General features: G+C 25.0%; 1 protein-coding gene across 1 annotated transcript in view; it reads left to right on the forward strand.

Annotated features, from left to right (window-relative positions):
• Positions 1-17,716, forward strand: part of LOC117175304 (armadillo segment polarity protein-like) — a 60,267-nt gene that overhangs the window by 7,374 nt on the left and 35,177 nt on the right. The window contains exons 3-5 of the mRNA XM_033365012.1: positions 3,965-4,195; positions 11,336-12,130; positions 12,227-12,243. Of these exons, the coding sequence (XP_033220903.1) occupies positions 3,965-4,195; positions 11,336-12,130; positions 12,227-12,243 (1,043 nt within the window). The remainder of the gene's footprint in view (positions 1-3,964; positions 4,196-11,335; positions 12,131-12,226; positions 12,244-17,716) is intronic.

Genomic DNA, 17,716 nt, shown 5'->3' on the forward strand with positions numbered 1-17,716 from the left:
AAATTTAGATTTTTTTTTCCGGAATTAGAAAAGAAATATTTTCATGAGTTGGCAGGAATAAAATTTTGGTTATACATATTCAGGTTGGCCGCTGGACCGGGAATTTTTTGAGACCGGGAAATGACAGTGATTGATTTTTTTGCGTAATTTAACTTTTTTTTTACTTTACAAATTTTACATCAACAATTTTTATTTCTAAGCTTACATTTTTAATTTTTAGAATTTCTAAATACTTTCTTAAAGACTTGAACAAATAAAAAATGAAAGCCTTTGATGTTGAAAATTTTGGAGAAAAAACAAAATTCTATTTTTCGGTAGAAAATTAATCTTTTTGTTTGAATATTCATCTCTGTGTTTGAAAATTAATCTTATTTTTTTTTCAATTCATCTTTTTGATGAAATATTCAAGAATTTCGGTTATAAATGAATTGTTGGAACTAAAATTGTGAAAAATTGCTTTTTTTCTGCTTCAAAATTCAACTGTTTGGTTATAAATTTGTCTCCTTTGATTGAAAATTTAACTATTTCGTTAGAATTCTTGTATTTTATGGAAAAATTGTATTTTTGATAGAAAATTAATCTTTGTGTTTGAAAATTAAGCTTATTGTTTAAAAGTTCAAGTATTTCGGATGAAAATTCATTTTTAGTTGGAAAATATTATTTTTGGTTTTAAATAAATTTTTTCAACTAAAAATGTTACTATTGAATTTTTTGTTGAAAATTGATTCTTTTCTACTTCAAAATTCGACTGTTTGATTGAAAAATCAACTATTACGTTAAAATTCGTGTATTTTATGAAAGAATTGTATTTTTTGGTAAAAAATTTATTTTTGTGTTTGAAAATTAATCTTCTTGTTTAAAAATTCAAATATTTCGGTTAAAAATTCATTTTTAATTGAATACTGTTATGTTTGGTTTAAAATCAATTTTTTAAACCAAAAATGTTGCTATTCCATTTTCTGTTGAAGATGGATTTTTTTCTACTTCAAAATTCAACTGTTTGATTGAAAATTTGTCTCCTTTGGTTAAAAATTCAACTTTTTCGTACAAATTCTTTTATTTTATGTAAAAATTGTATTTTTTGTTTGAATATTAATCCTTGTGTTTAAAAATTAATATTATTGTTTAAATATTCAAGCATTTCAGTTAAAAATTCATATTTAGTTGAATAAGCTCAATTTTTTACAGAATTAATTAAAAATATCGTTACGATGATTTTTTTTTCTACGATGCTTTGCAAATTTACAAGAACATTAATTATTTAAACTATTTCGATTTAAAAATTGAGGGTTCAGTTGTCTTTCTACAAGTAAATTTGTTTATGGAGTCCGTTAACAATGTTTATCCGGTGGTACTTTTCTATTCTGCTTTTCAAATTTACAAGAACTATTATTATTTAAAAATGTAAGAAAATTAAATTAGATTAAAATCCAAATTAAATATCTCATTTAACGTCCAATAATAAAATTGATGTAAACTCATATTTAAAAAAAAAATAAGAATAAAAATAAAAAGTTATGAGAGACAAAATGAATATTTTGGTATTTTATTGAACTTCATTTCCAAAAAAAAATAATTGCAATTAATTTAGGTGGTTGCTCGCGTAGCGTGCGTATGAGCTTCTAGTTTCAGTTAAAAATACATTTTTAGTTAAACTCTATTATGTTTGGTTTTAAATCAATTTTTTTTTATCTAGAAATGTTACTATGCCATTTTCTATTTAAGATGGATTTTTTTTTCTTTTTCAAAATTCGACTGTTTGATTGAAAAGTCAACTATTTCGTTAAAAATCGTGTATTTTATGGAAAATTGCATTTTTGGTAGAAAATGTCGAGAATTGCAATATTCGTTATTCAGGGTGGCCGCTGAACCGGAAAATGACACTGTATTTATTTTTTTTTTTGGCCAAACAATTAAACAAATGTGAACGTGTGTCTGAAAGTTTATAAACTATTTTCAACCTAAAGATAACTTCATAATAATATATTCCTAACTAAAGGATTTTATAAAAATTTAAAATATTGTTTCAGTCTAAAATGTTCAAATTTAACCCATTCAATTTCAAAATTTTCATTTAAAAAAAAGATTAATTATTGAATATTTACCAATATTTGAATTTTCATTCACATTTTTAGTTGAAAACTATTATGTTTGGTTTCAAATCAATTTTTTTATCTAAAAATGTTACTATTCCATTTTCTGTTTAAGATGGATTTTTTTCTACTTCAAAATTCGACTGATTGAAAAGTCAACTATTTCGTTAAAAATCGTGTATTTTATGGAAAATTGTATTTTTTTGTAGAAAATTAATTGTTGTGTTTAAAAAGCAATCTTCTTGTTTGAAAATTCAAGTATTTCAGTTAAAAATTCGCTTATGGTCGAAAACTATTATGTTTGGTTTAAAATTAATTTTTTCAGCTATAAATATTATTATTCCATTTTCTGTTGAAAATTTATTTTTTTTTTCGACTTTTTTGATAAAAAATTTGTCTCCTTTGATTGAAAATTCAACCATTTTATTAAAAAATCGTGTATTTTATGGAAAAATTTTATTCTTCTCTAAGAAATAAATCTTTTTGGTTAAAAGTTCAAGTATTTCAGTTAAATATTCGTTTTTAGTCGAAAACTATTATGTTTGGTTTAAAATTAATTTTTTCAGCTATAAATATTATTATTCCATTTTCTGTTGAAAATTGATTTTTTTTTCGACTTCAAAATTCAATATTTTTGGTAAAAAATTTGTCTCCTTTGATTGAAAATTCAACCATTTTATTAAAAAATCGTGTATTTTATGGAAAAATTTTATTCTTCTCTAAGAAATAAATCTTTTTGGTTAAAAGTTCAAGTATTTCAGTTAAATATTCGTTTTTAGTCGAAAACTATTATGTTTGGTTTCAAATTAATTTTTTCAGCTATAAATATTATTATTCCATTTTCTGTTGAAAATTTATTTTTTTTTCGACTTTTTTGATAAAAAATTTGTCTCCTTTGATTGAATATTCAACCATTTTATTAAAAAATCGTGTATTTTATGGGAAAATTCTATTCTTCTCTAAGAAAAAAATGTTTTTGGTTAAAAGTTCAAGTATTTCAATTAAATATTCGTTTTTAGTTGAAAACTATTATGTTTGGTTTAATATTAATTTTTTCGGCTATAAATATTATTCCATTTTCTGTTGAAAATTGATTTTTTTTTCGACTTCAAAATTCAACATTTTTGGTAAAAAAATTTTCTCCTTTGATTGAAAATTTAACCATTTTGTTTTTAAATCGTGTATTTTATGGGAAACTTCTATTCTTATCTGAGAAATAAATCTTTTTGGTTAAAAATACAAGTATTTCAATTAAATATTCGTTTTTAGTTGAAAACTATTATGTTTGGTTTCAAATTAATTTTTTCAGCTATAAATATTATTATTCCATTTTCTGTTGAAAATTGATTTTTTTCGACTTTTTTGGTAAAAAATTTGTCTCCTTTGATTGAAAATTCAACCATTTTTTTTTTTAAATTCGTGCATTTTATGGAAAAATTCTATTCTTCTCTAAGAAATAAATCTTTTTGGTTAAAAGTTCAAGTACTTGAGTTAAATATTCGTTTTAAATCGAAAATTATTATGTTTGGTTTAAAATTAATTTTTCAGCTATAAATATTATTCTATTTTCTGTTGAAAATTTATTTTTTTTCCGACTTCAAATTCAACTTTTTTGGTAAAAAATTTGTCTCCTTTGATTGAATATTCAACCATTTTATTAAAAAATCGTGTATTTTATGGGAAAATTCTATTCTTCTCTGAGAAATAAATCTTTTTGGTTAAAACTTCAAATATTTCAGTTAAATATTCATTCATTTTGCAATATATTTTTTGCTCTGTTGAGCTAAAGGATGTTTAGAACTAATTTTGCATTTTGCGATAAAGCTGAAATGTTGCTAATTGTCTTATAGAAAAATTTGTTTGTTTGAAAGTGTCACACGGAAATTATCAAGGTCCTGGCGACCTGCCAATGGGGTCTGCCAAGGAGCAGACCCTGATGTGGCAACAAAATTCATACATGGGTGACTCCGGAATTCACTCAGGGGCTGCCACCCAGGCACCCTCTCTTTCTGGCAAAGAGGATGAAGAGATGGAGGGAGATCAGCTCATGTTCGACCTGGACCAAGGATTCGCTCAAGGATTCACCCAGGATCAAGTAGATGGTAAGATATCGAATATCCCAAAATCTCTCGTACTACAGGTCCTTTTTCCCCATTTTTTATTTTATTTTTCCACTTTTCTTTCAATAAATTAACTCATGGCTTAATCATTATTAAATTCAGGGCATATTTCTCAAGTGTCTGCATTTTTTTTGCAATATTTCAGGGTATTTTTAAAGATTATAAATAATTTTGAATAGATTCAGGGTGGCCGCTTGACTGGGAATTTTTTGAGACTGAGAAAAACCTAGAAATGACAGTGAATTTATTTTTTTTTCAACTGAAATTTTACAAATATTTAGGGGAAAAAAACTATTTGAAATTTTTAGTTTTAGTTAATAAATTATGAATATTGATTAATTAATGATTTTTAAAATTGAATTCTACTTAAGAATTTTAAAAATAAATAATAATTGATTGTACAAAACGAACAAAACGATTAGGAATCAGTTCCAAATTTTATAATTTCCAGATTTTAAGGTTGCAATTTTATTGTTATATTTGACAAAATTTAATTCGTAAGTCAGATTGTTGAATTTTAATGTATATATAATACTTGAACGCCTATTATTTTTAGAACAAATTCGAGTAAGTTGGAGAGATATTTAGAAGATTTGAAAAAAAAATGGAAAATTATTTCAAATGTAAACCAAGTTTCTATGTGTACCGAAAAGATCCGGCTATTTGTACCAAAATTTCGGTGCAAATAGCCCACTGCCTAATTTAAAATAAAATTTAAATTTTGGCAGATTTCATACAAAAACAATCTAGAAGCTTTCTACAAATATTGACAGGCTTTAGAAAAATAAACATTTTTTAGAAAAATTGGAAATGATTTTTTATTTTGAAAAATTATTTTTAATTCGAATAACATTGAAAGTATATTTAGAAGTTTTTTTTTTAACTACTTAAAATTAAAATAATTTAACTTTTAATTTAAGCAGAGAATTTTCAATTTTCTACAAAAATATTGTTGGAGCTGAAATTTGTCCAGAATAATAATAATTCTGACTTGGAAACGGTAATTTTCAAATTTTAACTAATTGAGAGCTAGTATTGAAAATTATTGAAAAGGAACAAAATTTTGAATTGGAACAGGTAATTTTTTCAAAGAATTATATTTTTTCTTGGAAAAGGGATTATGGAAATTCAAATAAATTCCAAGCTGGAACCGGAAATTTTTTAATACAATGAATTCTAAGTTGAAACGGGATATTTTCGAGGAAAAAAAATTGAATTGGAACAGGGGATTTTAGAAAAAAATTCTAAATCTTAGTTGAAATGGAGAATTTTCGAAAAGAATTAAAATTCTGGATTTGAAAAGGGGAATTTCAATGGTTCATCAATTGTGAGTTGAAACTGAAGTTTATTCAGGAGAATAACAATCTTTAATGGAAAATTGAATTTTTCAAACAAAAAATTATAATTCTTAAAATTATGGAGAAATTTCGAAAAGAATTAAAATTCGGTATTTGAACAGGGAATTTTTCGAAAAGAACCAAATTTCCGGATTTAAACAGGGAATTTTCCATTTTTAAATAATTCTGAGTTGCCATTAAGATTGGTATGAAAATTGAAATTTGATTTATTATTTTCACCAATTTTCTGAAATTCGAATAACTTTAAAAGCTATTTAGAAGTTTTTTTTTACTATTTAAAATTAAAATAATTTATCTTTTAATTTAAACAGAGAATTTTCAATTTTCGACAAAATTTATTGTTGGAACTGAAATTTGTCCAGAATAATAATAATTCTGCCTTGGAACCGGTAATTTTCCAATTTTAACGAATTGAGAACTAGTACGGGAAATTTTCGAAAAGGAACAAAATTTTGAATTGGAACAGGACATTTTTCCAAAGAATTATATTTTTTTTCTTGGAAAAGGGATTATGGAAATTTAAATAAATTCCAAGCTGGAACCGGGAATTTTTTAATGGAATGAATTATAAAAGTTCAAACGGGGTATTTTCGAGAAAAAAAAATTATGAATTGGAACAGGGGATTTTAGAACAAAAATTCTAAATCTTAGTTGAAATGGAGAATTTTCGAAATGAATTAAAATTCTGGATTTAAACAGGGAATTTTCAATATTTTACCAAATTTATTGTTGGAACTGGAATTTGTCCAGAATAATAATAATTCCGACTTGGAATCGGGAATTATTTTCAAATTTCAACAAAATTCAAAAGAATTATAATTTTTCTTCGAACAGTGAATGTTAAAATTTAAATAAATTCTGAGCTGGAACTGGAAATTTTCGAGAAAAATGGTTGAAACGGAAAATTTTCGAAAAGTATTAAAATTTCGGATCTGAGCAAGGAAATTTCCATTTTTAAACAATTTCGATTTGGAACTGAAATTTATCCAGGAGATTAACAATTCTGAATGGAAAATTAAAGTTTTTAAAAAAAATTATTATTCTGTGACCAAACAATTAAACAAATGTGAACGTGTGTATGAAAGTTTATAAACTATTTTCAACTTAAAAATAACTTCATAATAATATATTCTTAATTAAAGGATTTTATTAAATTTAAAATATTGTTTCATATTTAGCAAAATTTGAATTTTTATTCAAGACAAGTAAATTGAAACCAAATATTTAAAAGTATATAATCTTTAACTCAATTGTTTGACATAGAAAACCTGAAATCGTTAAAATTTCGAAGAGCCTTTAAACTTTAAACGTTACAATTTTAATTGTAGTATTTGAAAAATGCTTAATTTTTAAGTGAAATTGTTAAATTTTGAGGTATAATTCACAAATGAATATTTGTCGAAAGAATTTGAGTAATTTTAAGAGATATTTAGGAGTTTTAAAAAGATTAAAAATTATCATGCAAATTTTAAAAAGTTTTCTTGTAATCATTTTTAACAATTTTGTTTAAATCTTTGAAAAACTTTTTAAATATTCTCTTAAAATAATTTTTTAAATGAAAAGTTATTTTCAATTTTCCCAAGAATCTTAGGAAAATGTTTTTATTTTTTTGAAGCCTTTCACATTTCTTGAAAAGAATCTAATTTTTTGGTTTAAAATCTGCGAAAATCTACATTTTGTTTTATGGTTTGTCTATCATTTCAAGTTTTACATTAAGTTTGAATCTTTTCAAAACTTCTACATATCTACATATCTGTTCTGAAAAAATTTTAAAAATAATTTTTAATTTAAAACAATTTCTAGATTTCTCAAGAATTTGAAATAAAATTTTGAAGCTTTCCAATGATGTTTAAATTATTTAAAAAGGAAATAATTGAATTTCCAATTCGAGAAGTGTTCAGATTCAATTTTTTAATATTGGATACTTCTAGCTTAAAATGCATTAAAATTATATAATTTACAAAATTTTAAAGTTCATTGATTGATATTTTAATTTAGAGCATTGAAAATGATAAAGTGGATTTATATTTCTTATATTGAAAAATGTTAATACCTTCAATTTTATACGCGTAAAGTATTAAGCATTTGAATACAACATTTTTTAATTAAAACTTTTAAATTAAAATTTTAAAAGTTCAAAATTTAACAGTTCCACTTTGAGTACTTTCATTTGCAGCTCAGTTTTTATTACCTCAAATGGAACATTTTGTAGCTTTAAAGTTCAATTTTTTTAATTTCCTTGACCGTGAAAAATGTTTGTGAACCGGAAATTTATTTCGTCGATTAAAACGGCCATCCTCGTTATTTAAAATTTGTAAAGTTGTATAATTTGATAATAATATATTTTTTCGGCACTTTTTTTCATTCATTTGTGAAAAAAAAATTATTATAACAGATTTTTCATATTTATTTTGTAATTTTTATGCATTTTTCGTATCACATTTCGGCACTCACAGAATCCGAAAAACATTAAAATTTCATCGGTGTCTGTCTGTATGTATGGTTACCTGAAAATTTTTGTCATAGTTTCTCATAGATGGGTAAAAGAATTGCAAATTATCCAAATAAAATTTTTTATTTTTATAAAAATTAGAAAAGTTATATACTTTTCAAAAATTTGAAAATTTTCAAAAAGTAGTGAAATTCCGGATTTGAAAAAGGAATTTTTAACCAATTCTGAGTTGGAACTGAAATTTATCCAATCTAATAAAATATTCTCAATGGAAAATTGAATTTTTCAAACAAAATTATTATTCTGTGTTGAAACGAGGTGTTTTCGAAAAAATTTAAATTATTGAATTGGAAACGGGAGTTTTACACCGAATAAATCTAATTCTTGCAGTAAGTTAAAATGGAGAAATTTTGAAAAAATTAAAATTTGGTATTTAAACAGGGAATTTTTAATGTTCAATCAATTCTCAGCTGGAATTAGAAATTAACATTTTAATTTAAGAATATTAACAGGCTTCAAAAGAATAACATTTTTTAAGATTGCTAGGAAAATTGAAAACGATTATTTATTTTGAAAAATTATTTGAAATTCGAATGATTTCAAAAGATATTTAGAGGTTGTCTTAAAATATTTAAAAAAAAAATAATTTAAGTATTAATTTAAACAGAGAATTTTCTATCTTTTTTGAAATTTATTTTTCGAACTGGAATTTGTCCAGAATAATAATAATTTTGACTTGGAAACGGTAATTTTCAAATTTTAACAAATTGAGAGATAGTACTGACAATTTTTGAAAAGGATCAAAATTTTGAATTGGAACAGAAATTTTTCAAGAGATTGAATTCTAATTGTAAGTTAAAACAGGATATTTTCTACAAAAAAATTTAAATTATGAGTTAGAACAGGCAATTTTACAAACAATTATAATTCTTCGTTGAAACGAAAAATTTCCAAAAAGTAATTAAATCCCGGATTTGAACAAGGTATTTTCGAAAAAATTTAAATTATTGAATTGGAAATGGGAGTTTTACACCGAATAAATCTAATTCTTACAGTAAGTTAAAATGGAGAAATTTCGAAAAAATTAAAATTTGGTATTTAAACAGGAAATTTTTTAAAAACAAATCAAAATTTCGGATTTAAACAGGGAATTCTTAATGTTTAATCAGTTCTGAGCTGGAATTAGAATTTAACATTTTAAATTAAGAGTATTAACAGGCTTCAAAAGAATAATAACATTTTTTAAGATTGCTAGGAAAATTGAAAACGATTTTTTATTTTGAAAAATTATTTGAAATTCGAATGATTTCAAAAGATATTTAGAGGTTGTTGTAAACTATTTAAACCAAAAATAATTTAAGTATTAATTTAAACAGAGAATTTTCAATTTTTTATTAAATTTATTATTGGAACTGAAATTTGTCCAGAATAATAATAATTCTGTCTTGGAACCGGTAATTTTCAAATTTTAAGAAATTGAAAGCTAGTACTGAAAATTTTCGAAAAGGAACAAAATTTTAATTTGGAACAGGTAATTTTTTCAAAGAATTATATTTTTTCTTGGCAAAGGGATTTGTTATAATTGAAATATATTCCTAGCTGAAACGGATTTTTTTAATAGAATGAATTTTAATTTTAAGTTGAAAGGGAATATTTTCGAGATGAAAAAAAAAAAATTATCAATTGGAGCAGGGAATTTTCCAAAAAAATTTAATTCTTTGTTGAAACGGAAAATTTTCAAAAAGTAATTAAATTCCAGATTTGAACAAGGAATTAAAATTTTTTAGAAAATTCTGAGTTGGTACTGAAATTTATCCGGGAGAATAAGAATTCTCAATGGAAAATGGAATTTTTCAAACAAAATTATTATTCCGCGTTGCAAGGAGGTATTTTCGAAAAATTAAAAATTATGAATTGGAAAGGGGAATTTCACAAAGAAGAATTATAATTCTTAAAATGATTACGTTCTCATTCCTGAGAATGTAATGTAATCGTCCAAATTTTCAATCTCTGGTTTTGAACAGATCTTTAGGTTTCGGCACTCACGGAATCCGAAAACCATAAAATTTCATCGGTGTCTGTCTGTCTGTATGGTTACCTGAATGTTGTAGCCACGCTAACTTTTGAAGGATTTGTCCAATCGAGTCAGATATTTCGAACCAAAATTAAAAAATTGAGAGCATTTTCAAAACTTTGAAATTTTTGTTGTTGAAATTTTATAAATTTTTGTCAAAGTTTCTTATAGGAGGGTAAAAGACTTGCAAATTATCTAAATAAAATTGTTTATTTTGATGAAAATTAGAAAAGTCATATACTTTTAAAAATTGGAAAATTTTCAAAAAATAGAAAAAATTATTTATTTTATAGATCCAAAAATTTCATACAAAATTTTCACCAGATACCAAATATATTTAAAAACTATTCTACCCGAATTTGTCGATTAGCCCAAAATATAAAAAAATTATAGCATTTTCAAAATTTTCAATTTTTTTTTAAACTTATTACAATTTTTGTCAAAGTTACTCATAGATGGGTCAAAGACTTGCAAATTATTCAAATAAAATGTTTAATTTTCATGAAAATTGGACAAGTTACATACTTTTCAAAAATTTGAAAATTTTCAAAGAATAGAAAAAATGATTTTTTTCATAGATCCAAAAGTTTTCACTCGATACCAAATATATTTTAAAACTATTTTAGCCGAATTTTTCGATAAGCCCACATTTTTAAAAAATTAGAGCCTGTATAATCTAACAGTAGAGATCGAAGCGCGATTATGGTAAATTAATCAAATTAAAAAAAAAGGTTCAGCTTTACTTTATGATTGTAGTTTATGAGGGGTTTGAATTACAGTATTTGATATAATGTTATATATATATATATATACTTAAAAAAAGGGGAAAAGGATTAAACAATCACAAAAGGGTCCTATTAAGATCAGGAAAAATAAGATGTGAACATTATTTTGCAATATCTGAATAAACAGTGCCAAACCAAGGTACACACAAAAAGAAATTGTAATAGGAATTTGATATAATAGTTTTTAACATACAATGTAGAAAATTTCGCATTGTGGTTCTATGCACAACTGTGGAGGGTAATGCGAAGACGGAGCCCGAGATAAATACCTAGGCGCGCTCAAACTAGCGAGCGAAGCGAAGCGAACCGCGCGCCTAGCGCACTATGAAAATGTGCCCGGCACATTTTCTTACAATTCGTTACAAGTCCCCTATTTTTCCTCTTTTTTTTTTCGCTCTAATCTCTGTCTGCTAGACTCCGACTCTAAAGATCATCATCTCTTCCCACTTTCAGAAATGAACTCACAACTGAGTCACACTCGCTCGCAGCGAGTCCGAGCTGCCATGTTTCCAGAAACTCTGGAAGAGGGTATCGAGATCCCCTCGACACAGTACGATCCAGCTCAACCAACAGCTGTTCAGAGACTGGCCGAGCCGAGTCAGATGCTCAAGCATGCCGTTGTGAATCTGATCAACTATCAGGACGATGCAGATCTCGCGACTCGAGCAATTCCCGAGCTGATAAAGCTGCTGAACGACGAGGATCAGGTGGTGGTGTCGCAGGCGGCAATGATGGTGCATCAGCTCTCGAAGAAGGAAGCCTCGCGTCACGCGATCATGAACAGTTCGCAGATGGTGGCCGCTCTGGTGCGCGCAATTTCCAACAGTGACGACCTGGAGTCGACAAAAGCGGCGGTCGGGACTCTGCACAATTTGTCGCATCATCGACAAGGTCTCCTGGCGATCTTCAAGAGCGGAGGAATCCCAGCGCTTGTCAAACTGCTCAGCTCGCCGATGGAGTCGGTACTCTTTTACGCGATCACCACTCTTCACAATCTTCTGCTGCATCAGGAGGGATCGAAAATGGCGGTCAGACTTGCCGGAGGTCTCCAGAAAATGGTCGCTCTTCTGCAGCGAAACAATGTCAAGTTCCTGGCTATTGTCACTGACTGTCTGCAGATTCTTGCCTATGGCAATCAGGAGAGCAAGCTGATTATTCTCGCCTCTCAAGGACCCACGGAGCTGGTGCGAATTATGCGATCCTACGATTACGAGAAGCTGCTCTGGACTACTTCGCGAGTTCTTAAAGGTGCGTTTTCAGAAATAATCATTTGTTTTTCTATCATTTTTCTTGATAATAACCTATAATCATTTATTTTTTATTTTAAATTTTCTGAATTTTCAGAAGAAAAATCCTCCCAAGTTCAAATTCAAGTTTTTTTTTTTTTAATAATTAAAGTACGGTCTTGAAGATTTAAGTGTTTTAAGTATTTTAAAGATTTCCAATATTGTAAAAAGGTAATTCCAGAAGATTTGAAGACTATTTTTTTCATTTTTTTCTGGATTTATTAAAAATTTTAGGAAAAATTGAAATCATTTTGAAAGAGAATATTTAAAAATAAAATTTTGAAGCTTTTTAAGGATTTCAATGGTTTATGATTATAACAGTCATCACACAGTGTCACATATTCACCTTTTGTCACCTGTTTTAGGAATTTTTCACCTTTTTCTCCTATTTTGAGGTTTCTCATCTTTTGTCGCCTTTTTTTTTTAGTTGAAAAAGTACAATTTTATTCAAAATTTCATTTACACACCAAATACAGTTTTTATTACACTTTCCTGATTGACGAATCTTGAACCAAATGATCGAATTTTCAAACAAAAAAGATTAAACTTCAACCGGGAAGAGTTGAATTTTCAAACATAATCTTAAATTTTTTATTTGAAAAGATGAATATTTTACGAGCCAGATTAACTTTGAAGAGGAAGCCGAATTTCCAACTAAAAAATATGACTTTTCTAACGAATGCGGATTTTTACACCAAAAGGATTGATTTTATATCCAAAAATAAATTTGTTTAATAAATCCGTTGAATTTTTGATAAAAAAGATTACTTGTTAAGAAAATAGTTGAATTTAGATTAATTATAAAATAAAATTATTTTTTTTTCAAATAAAAGTAATTAGGTTTCAATAAAAAAGGATCAATTTTTAACCAAAAAAGATGATTTTTTAACAAAACAGTTGAATTTTCAACGAAATAGTAGCAATTTTAACCAAGAGATTAATTTTTAGCCAAAATGTGATATTTTTTTAGCAAATATTTGAATTTTCCACCCAAAAAGACGATTTTTAAGTAAAAGAGAATTTTTAATCCAAAAAGGATGAATTTTCGACAAAAAAATGACTTTTTAACAAAATAGTTGAATTCAGATTAATTCTGAAAAAGAAATATAATTGTTTTTTTGTTTTGTTTTGGTTTTGATCAAAAGAACTAACTTTCAATCAAAATAGATTTTTTAAACTAAGATGTTAATTTTAAACAAAAAAAGCTGACTTTTTAAGAACCTAGTTCAATTTTCAATAAATAAATAAACTTTCAAACAATTTGTAGAATTTTGGACTAAACGCCAAAAATATAATAGTAAACTTTTCAATATTTGACCAAAAACTATGACTTTTTCAAAAAAATCGTTGAATTTTTACAAAAAAGTATGTTTTTTAATTAAAAGAGATTATTTATTAAACAAAAATACAATAATAGACTTTTCAACTAAAAAGAATTGATTTTCAACCAAAAAAGATGAATTTTCATCCAAAAAAAGATGACGTTTCAATAAAAAAAAATGATTTTATTTGTTTTCCAATAAGACGATTTTTAAAGTGAAAAAAAATTTTAAATCCAAAAAGTATCAATATTCGACCAAAAAAATAACTTTAGCAAAATAATTGAATTCAGATTAATTCTGAAAAATAAATATAATACCTTTTTTGTTGTTTGTTTGTTTTGTTTTTGATAAAAAGAGTTAACTTTCAATCGAAATTGATTTTTTTGAACCATGAGGTTAATTTAAAACAAAAAAGCTGAATTTTTGAGAACCTAGTTCAATTTTCAATAAAACAAATAAACTTTCAAACAATTTTTAGAATTTTAAACTAAACGCCAAAAATATAATAGTAGACTTTTCAATAAAAATTATCAGCGCTCAAATATAAAAGGTTAATTTTCAACAACAAAAGAGAATTTTCTACCAAAAGATAAACTTTTAACAAACAAAAAATATATAATTTTTCTACAAAAATATAAATTTTTGGCCAAAAACGATGACTTAAAAAAAATCGTTGAATTTTCACAAAAAGTATGTTTTTTAATTAAAAGAGATTATTTATTAAACAAAAATACAATAATAGACTTTTTCAATAAAAAATGATGAATGTTCAACCAAAAAATATGAATTTTCAATTTAAAGAAAAAAATGAATTTTCTGCCTATTCACCTTTTTTGACGACAATAGGTACTGTGATGACTGTAATAAAAAATTTAGGATTCCTGGGAAAATTGAAACTTATCTTTTTGATAATAATTTGTGGAGAAGATTTATAAAAAGATTTTCAAAAATATGAAAAAGTATCTTCGAAGATTTTTAATCAATTTTTTTAATTTTGAAGTATTTATTCAAAGGTTTAAGAACATTTTTTAAGGATTTCAAAGGGTTTAAAGATAATACACAATTTTTGTTATGATTCCTTCGGAATATTTTTAAAGATTTACAATATTGTAAAAAGGTAATCGGGAAGATTTTAAGGCAATTTTTTAATTTTTTTCTGGATTTATTAAAAGTTTTAGGAAAAATTAGAAACATTTTGAAAGAGAAAATTTAAAAATTAAATTTTGAAGCTTTTTAAGGATTTTAATGGTTTATGATAATAATAAAAAATTCTTAAGATTCCTGGGAAAATTTTAACTATATTTTTAATGACAGTTTTTCGAGAGTATTTATAAAAATATTTTCAAAAATATGAAAGATAATATAAAAAATATAAAAATTTCTGTGTTCAATTTATAGAAGTTTAAAATTGTTAATCTTTTATTTTAATGGCATTAAATTTTATTTCATAGTTTCAATAAATATTTCATATTTATTTCATAGTTCATTAAATTTTATTTAAAAAACAAAATGTAGATTTTGGCAGATTTGGAACCAAAAATTTAGAAGCTTTTTAAGAATTTTAAAAGACTTTAAAAGAATAAAAACATTTTCTTAAGATTGTTGGGGAAATAAAAAATTATTTTTTATTTCGCAAATAATTTTAAAAGATATTTGGAACTTGTAAAAACTTTTTAAAATAATTTTAAATTTGAAACAAAATGTAGATTATTTAAGACAAAATTTTATTATTGTTTACCATTGTTATTTTGGTGTTGAAAAGTGAACTGGAATCTTCTTTGGAAGAAAATTTAACTTTTTTTTTTTAATTCATATTTTTTAGAAGAAATTTCTTCTTTCTTGAATAAAAATGCAACTTTTGGTTGAAAATTTTCTTCTTAGAAATTTATTTTTTGTTTAAAAATTAATATTTTTACGTGAAAAGTCTGCTAATATCTTTTTTAACAGAAATTTCTACTAGTTGTTTGCAAATTTATCTTTTTTATTAAAAATTTTATCTGTTTTAAAAGAAATATAAAAAAATTTAATTTATCAATTCTGTTTGAAAGATTTGGTTGAATCACTTGGTTAAGAATTTTTTAAAAAGATTTCTACTTAAGTTGAAAATTCATCTTTTTGAATGAAAGTTTAACTATTTTGTTGAAAATTTAACTGTTTGGTGGGAAAGCCTTTTCTTTGGTAAAAAGAAAATAATAATTTTCTTAGTTTGAAATTTCATTTTTGTTGGGTAAAAATGCAGGAGTTTTGTGAAAAATTAATTTTTTGCTAAAAATTCAGGTTTTTTGTTTGAAAATTTAATTTTTTGTTGGTGGAAAATTCAATTATTAAATTTAAAATTTTAAATAGACGATTTTCCAACAAAATACATGAATTTTTAACTAAAAAAGTTAAATTTTCAAACAAAAATTGAATATTTATATTTTTATTTAAGAAAATTAATTTTCAATGAAAACAATTAATTTTCTACTAAAATGGTTAAACCTTCAACGAAAAAGAATATTTTTTTATCAAGAAAGTGGAATTGTCAACTAATAATAAGGTGAATTTGATATTTTACACAAAAGGTGAAATAGTACATTTCTTTAGTAAAAAGAAAATAATAATTTTCTACCGATAATGACGATTTTTCAACGAAAAAGTTCAATTTCAAAGTTAAAATATAGATTTAAAAAAATGTCTACTGAATCTTCAAGGAAAAAGATGAATTTGAACTAAAATTTTGAATTTCGTCTACAAAAAAATGATATTTTCAATGAAAATTATAAATCTTTACCCCAAAAACCGAATTTTTAACCAAATAGTTGAATTTCTTACCATAAAGATAAATTTCCAAAAAATTAACTTTCGACAAAATAAGTCCATTTTCAATTAAATGGTTAACTTTGTATATCAAAAAAACAATTTTAAAACAAAAAACCGAATAGACTAAGAAGATTAATTTTCTATAAAAAAAAGACGAATTTTCTACAAAATACGCGAATTTTTAACTAAACAGTTGAATTTTCTACTAAAGAAAATTCATTTTCACCAAAAATAGGACATTTTAATTTTTAGTTATGGATATCAGTTTCAAAAATCAAAAAAAGAATTTCCAACAAAATAGTTCAGTTTTTAACAAACAAACAAAAAATCATTTTTATCCGAAAAATTAATTTTCCATGAAATAGTTGAATTTTTAACCAAAGAACAAAATTTTTAATCGAGAATATTAATGTTTCACAAAAAAACGCATTTTCCACTAAATACGTATATGAATGTTCAACAAAATAGTTTATATTTAAAAACGTAAATTTTAAATCAAACATAAATTAGTTAAAAATTCAGTTAAAAAAATGTTTTCAAACGATACAAGACGAATTTTAAACAAAATAAATAAATTTGTACTTTTCAAGCAAGAAAATGGATTTTCAGCTACGAGCCTTAATCTTTTGCCAAGAAAATTAACGTTGGACAAAGCACATTAATTTTCAATCAAACGAGTTTTCAACAAAATATTGTAACCAAGAAGATTAATTTTCTATAAAAAAAATAGTTAAATTTTCCTCACGAGATTAATTTTCTTCTAAAAAAAAACCTATTTTAATAAAAATACCTGACTTTTTAACTAACATGACTAACTTTTAAACACCAAAAAGAATAGTTTTCTTTCAGTATTTCTGTTTTCATATATTTCATAAAGTTTTGACATTTATTGTAAAATTTGGTTTAAAAATCGCGCGCTTATCATCACTCTACCTAATGCCACTAGCTATAACTAGCAAAACATTTTTGGAAACTAAAACTTACGTACAGTAAGAGTAGGGGGGGGGGGGGTAGAGAATACCTTAGGCTGGGCCTATAATCTGTTGCGTAATTGTTTGGGTATAAAATTCAACTTTTTGGGTATAAAATTGAGCCCCTGGATGCAATAACTCGCTAAGCGCTCGAAAACGCGTAAAAGTATTGTCTGCGCGGTGACATTACGAGTCAAAATCAAAAGTCCGAATTTGGAAAAATGAAAAATACTGCTCGATAGCTTTTTAAAAATGAATGCATGTACCCGTTTAAACTTTTTTCGTAAACATTATAGTTTCCGTTAAAAAAATAAATAAAAACTGATGATTTTTGAATCGAAAAATCCATGTTATTAATTGAATGTTTTTTTAATCCGAATGAAAAACCATGTTTTTCGACGTTCGTGTTTGAAATGTATCGAGGAAATTTTCGATTTCCACGGGGTATTCGCG

The sequence above is a fragment of the Belonocnema kinseyi genome, chromosome 6, assembly GCF_010883055.1.
Source record: "Belonocnema kinseyi isolate 2016_QV_RU_SX_M_011 chromosome 6, B_treatae_v1, whole genome shotgun sequence".
In the NCBI taxonomy this organism is placed as follows: Eukaryota; Metazoa; Arthropoda; class Insecta; order Hymenoptera; family Cynipidae; genus Belonocnema; species Belonocnema kinseyi.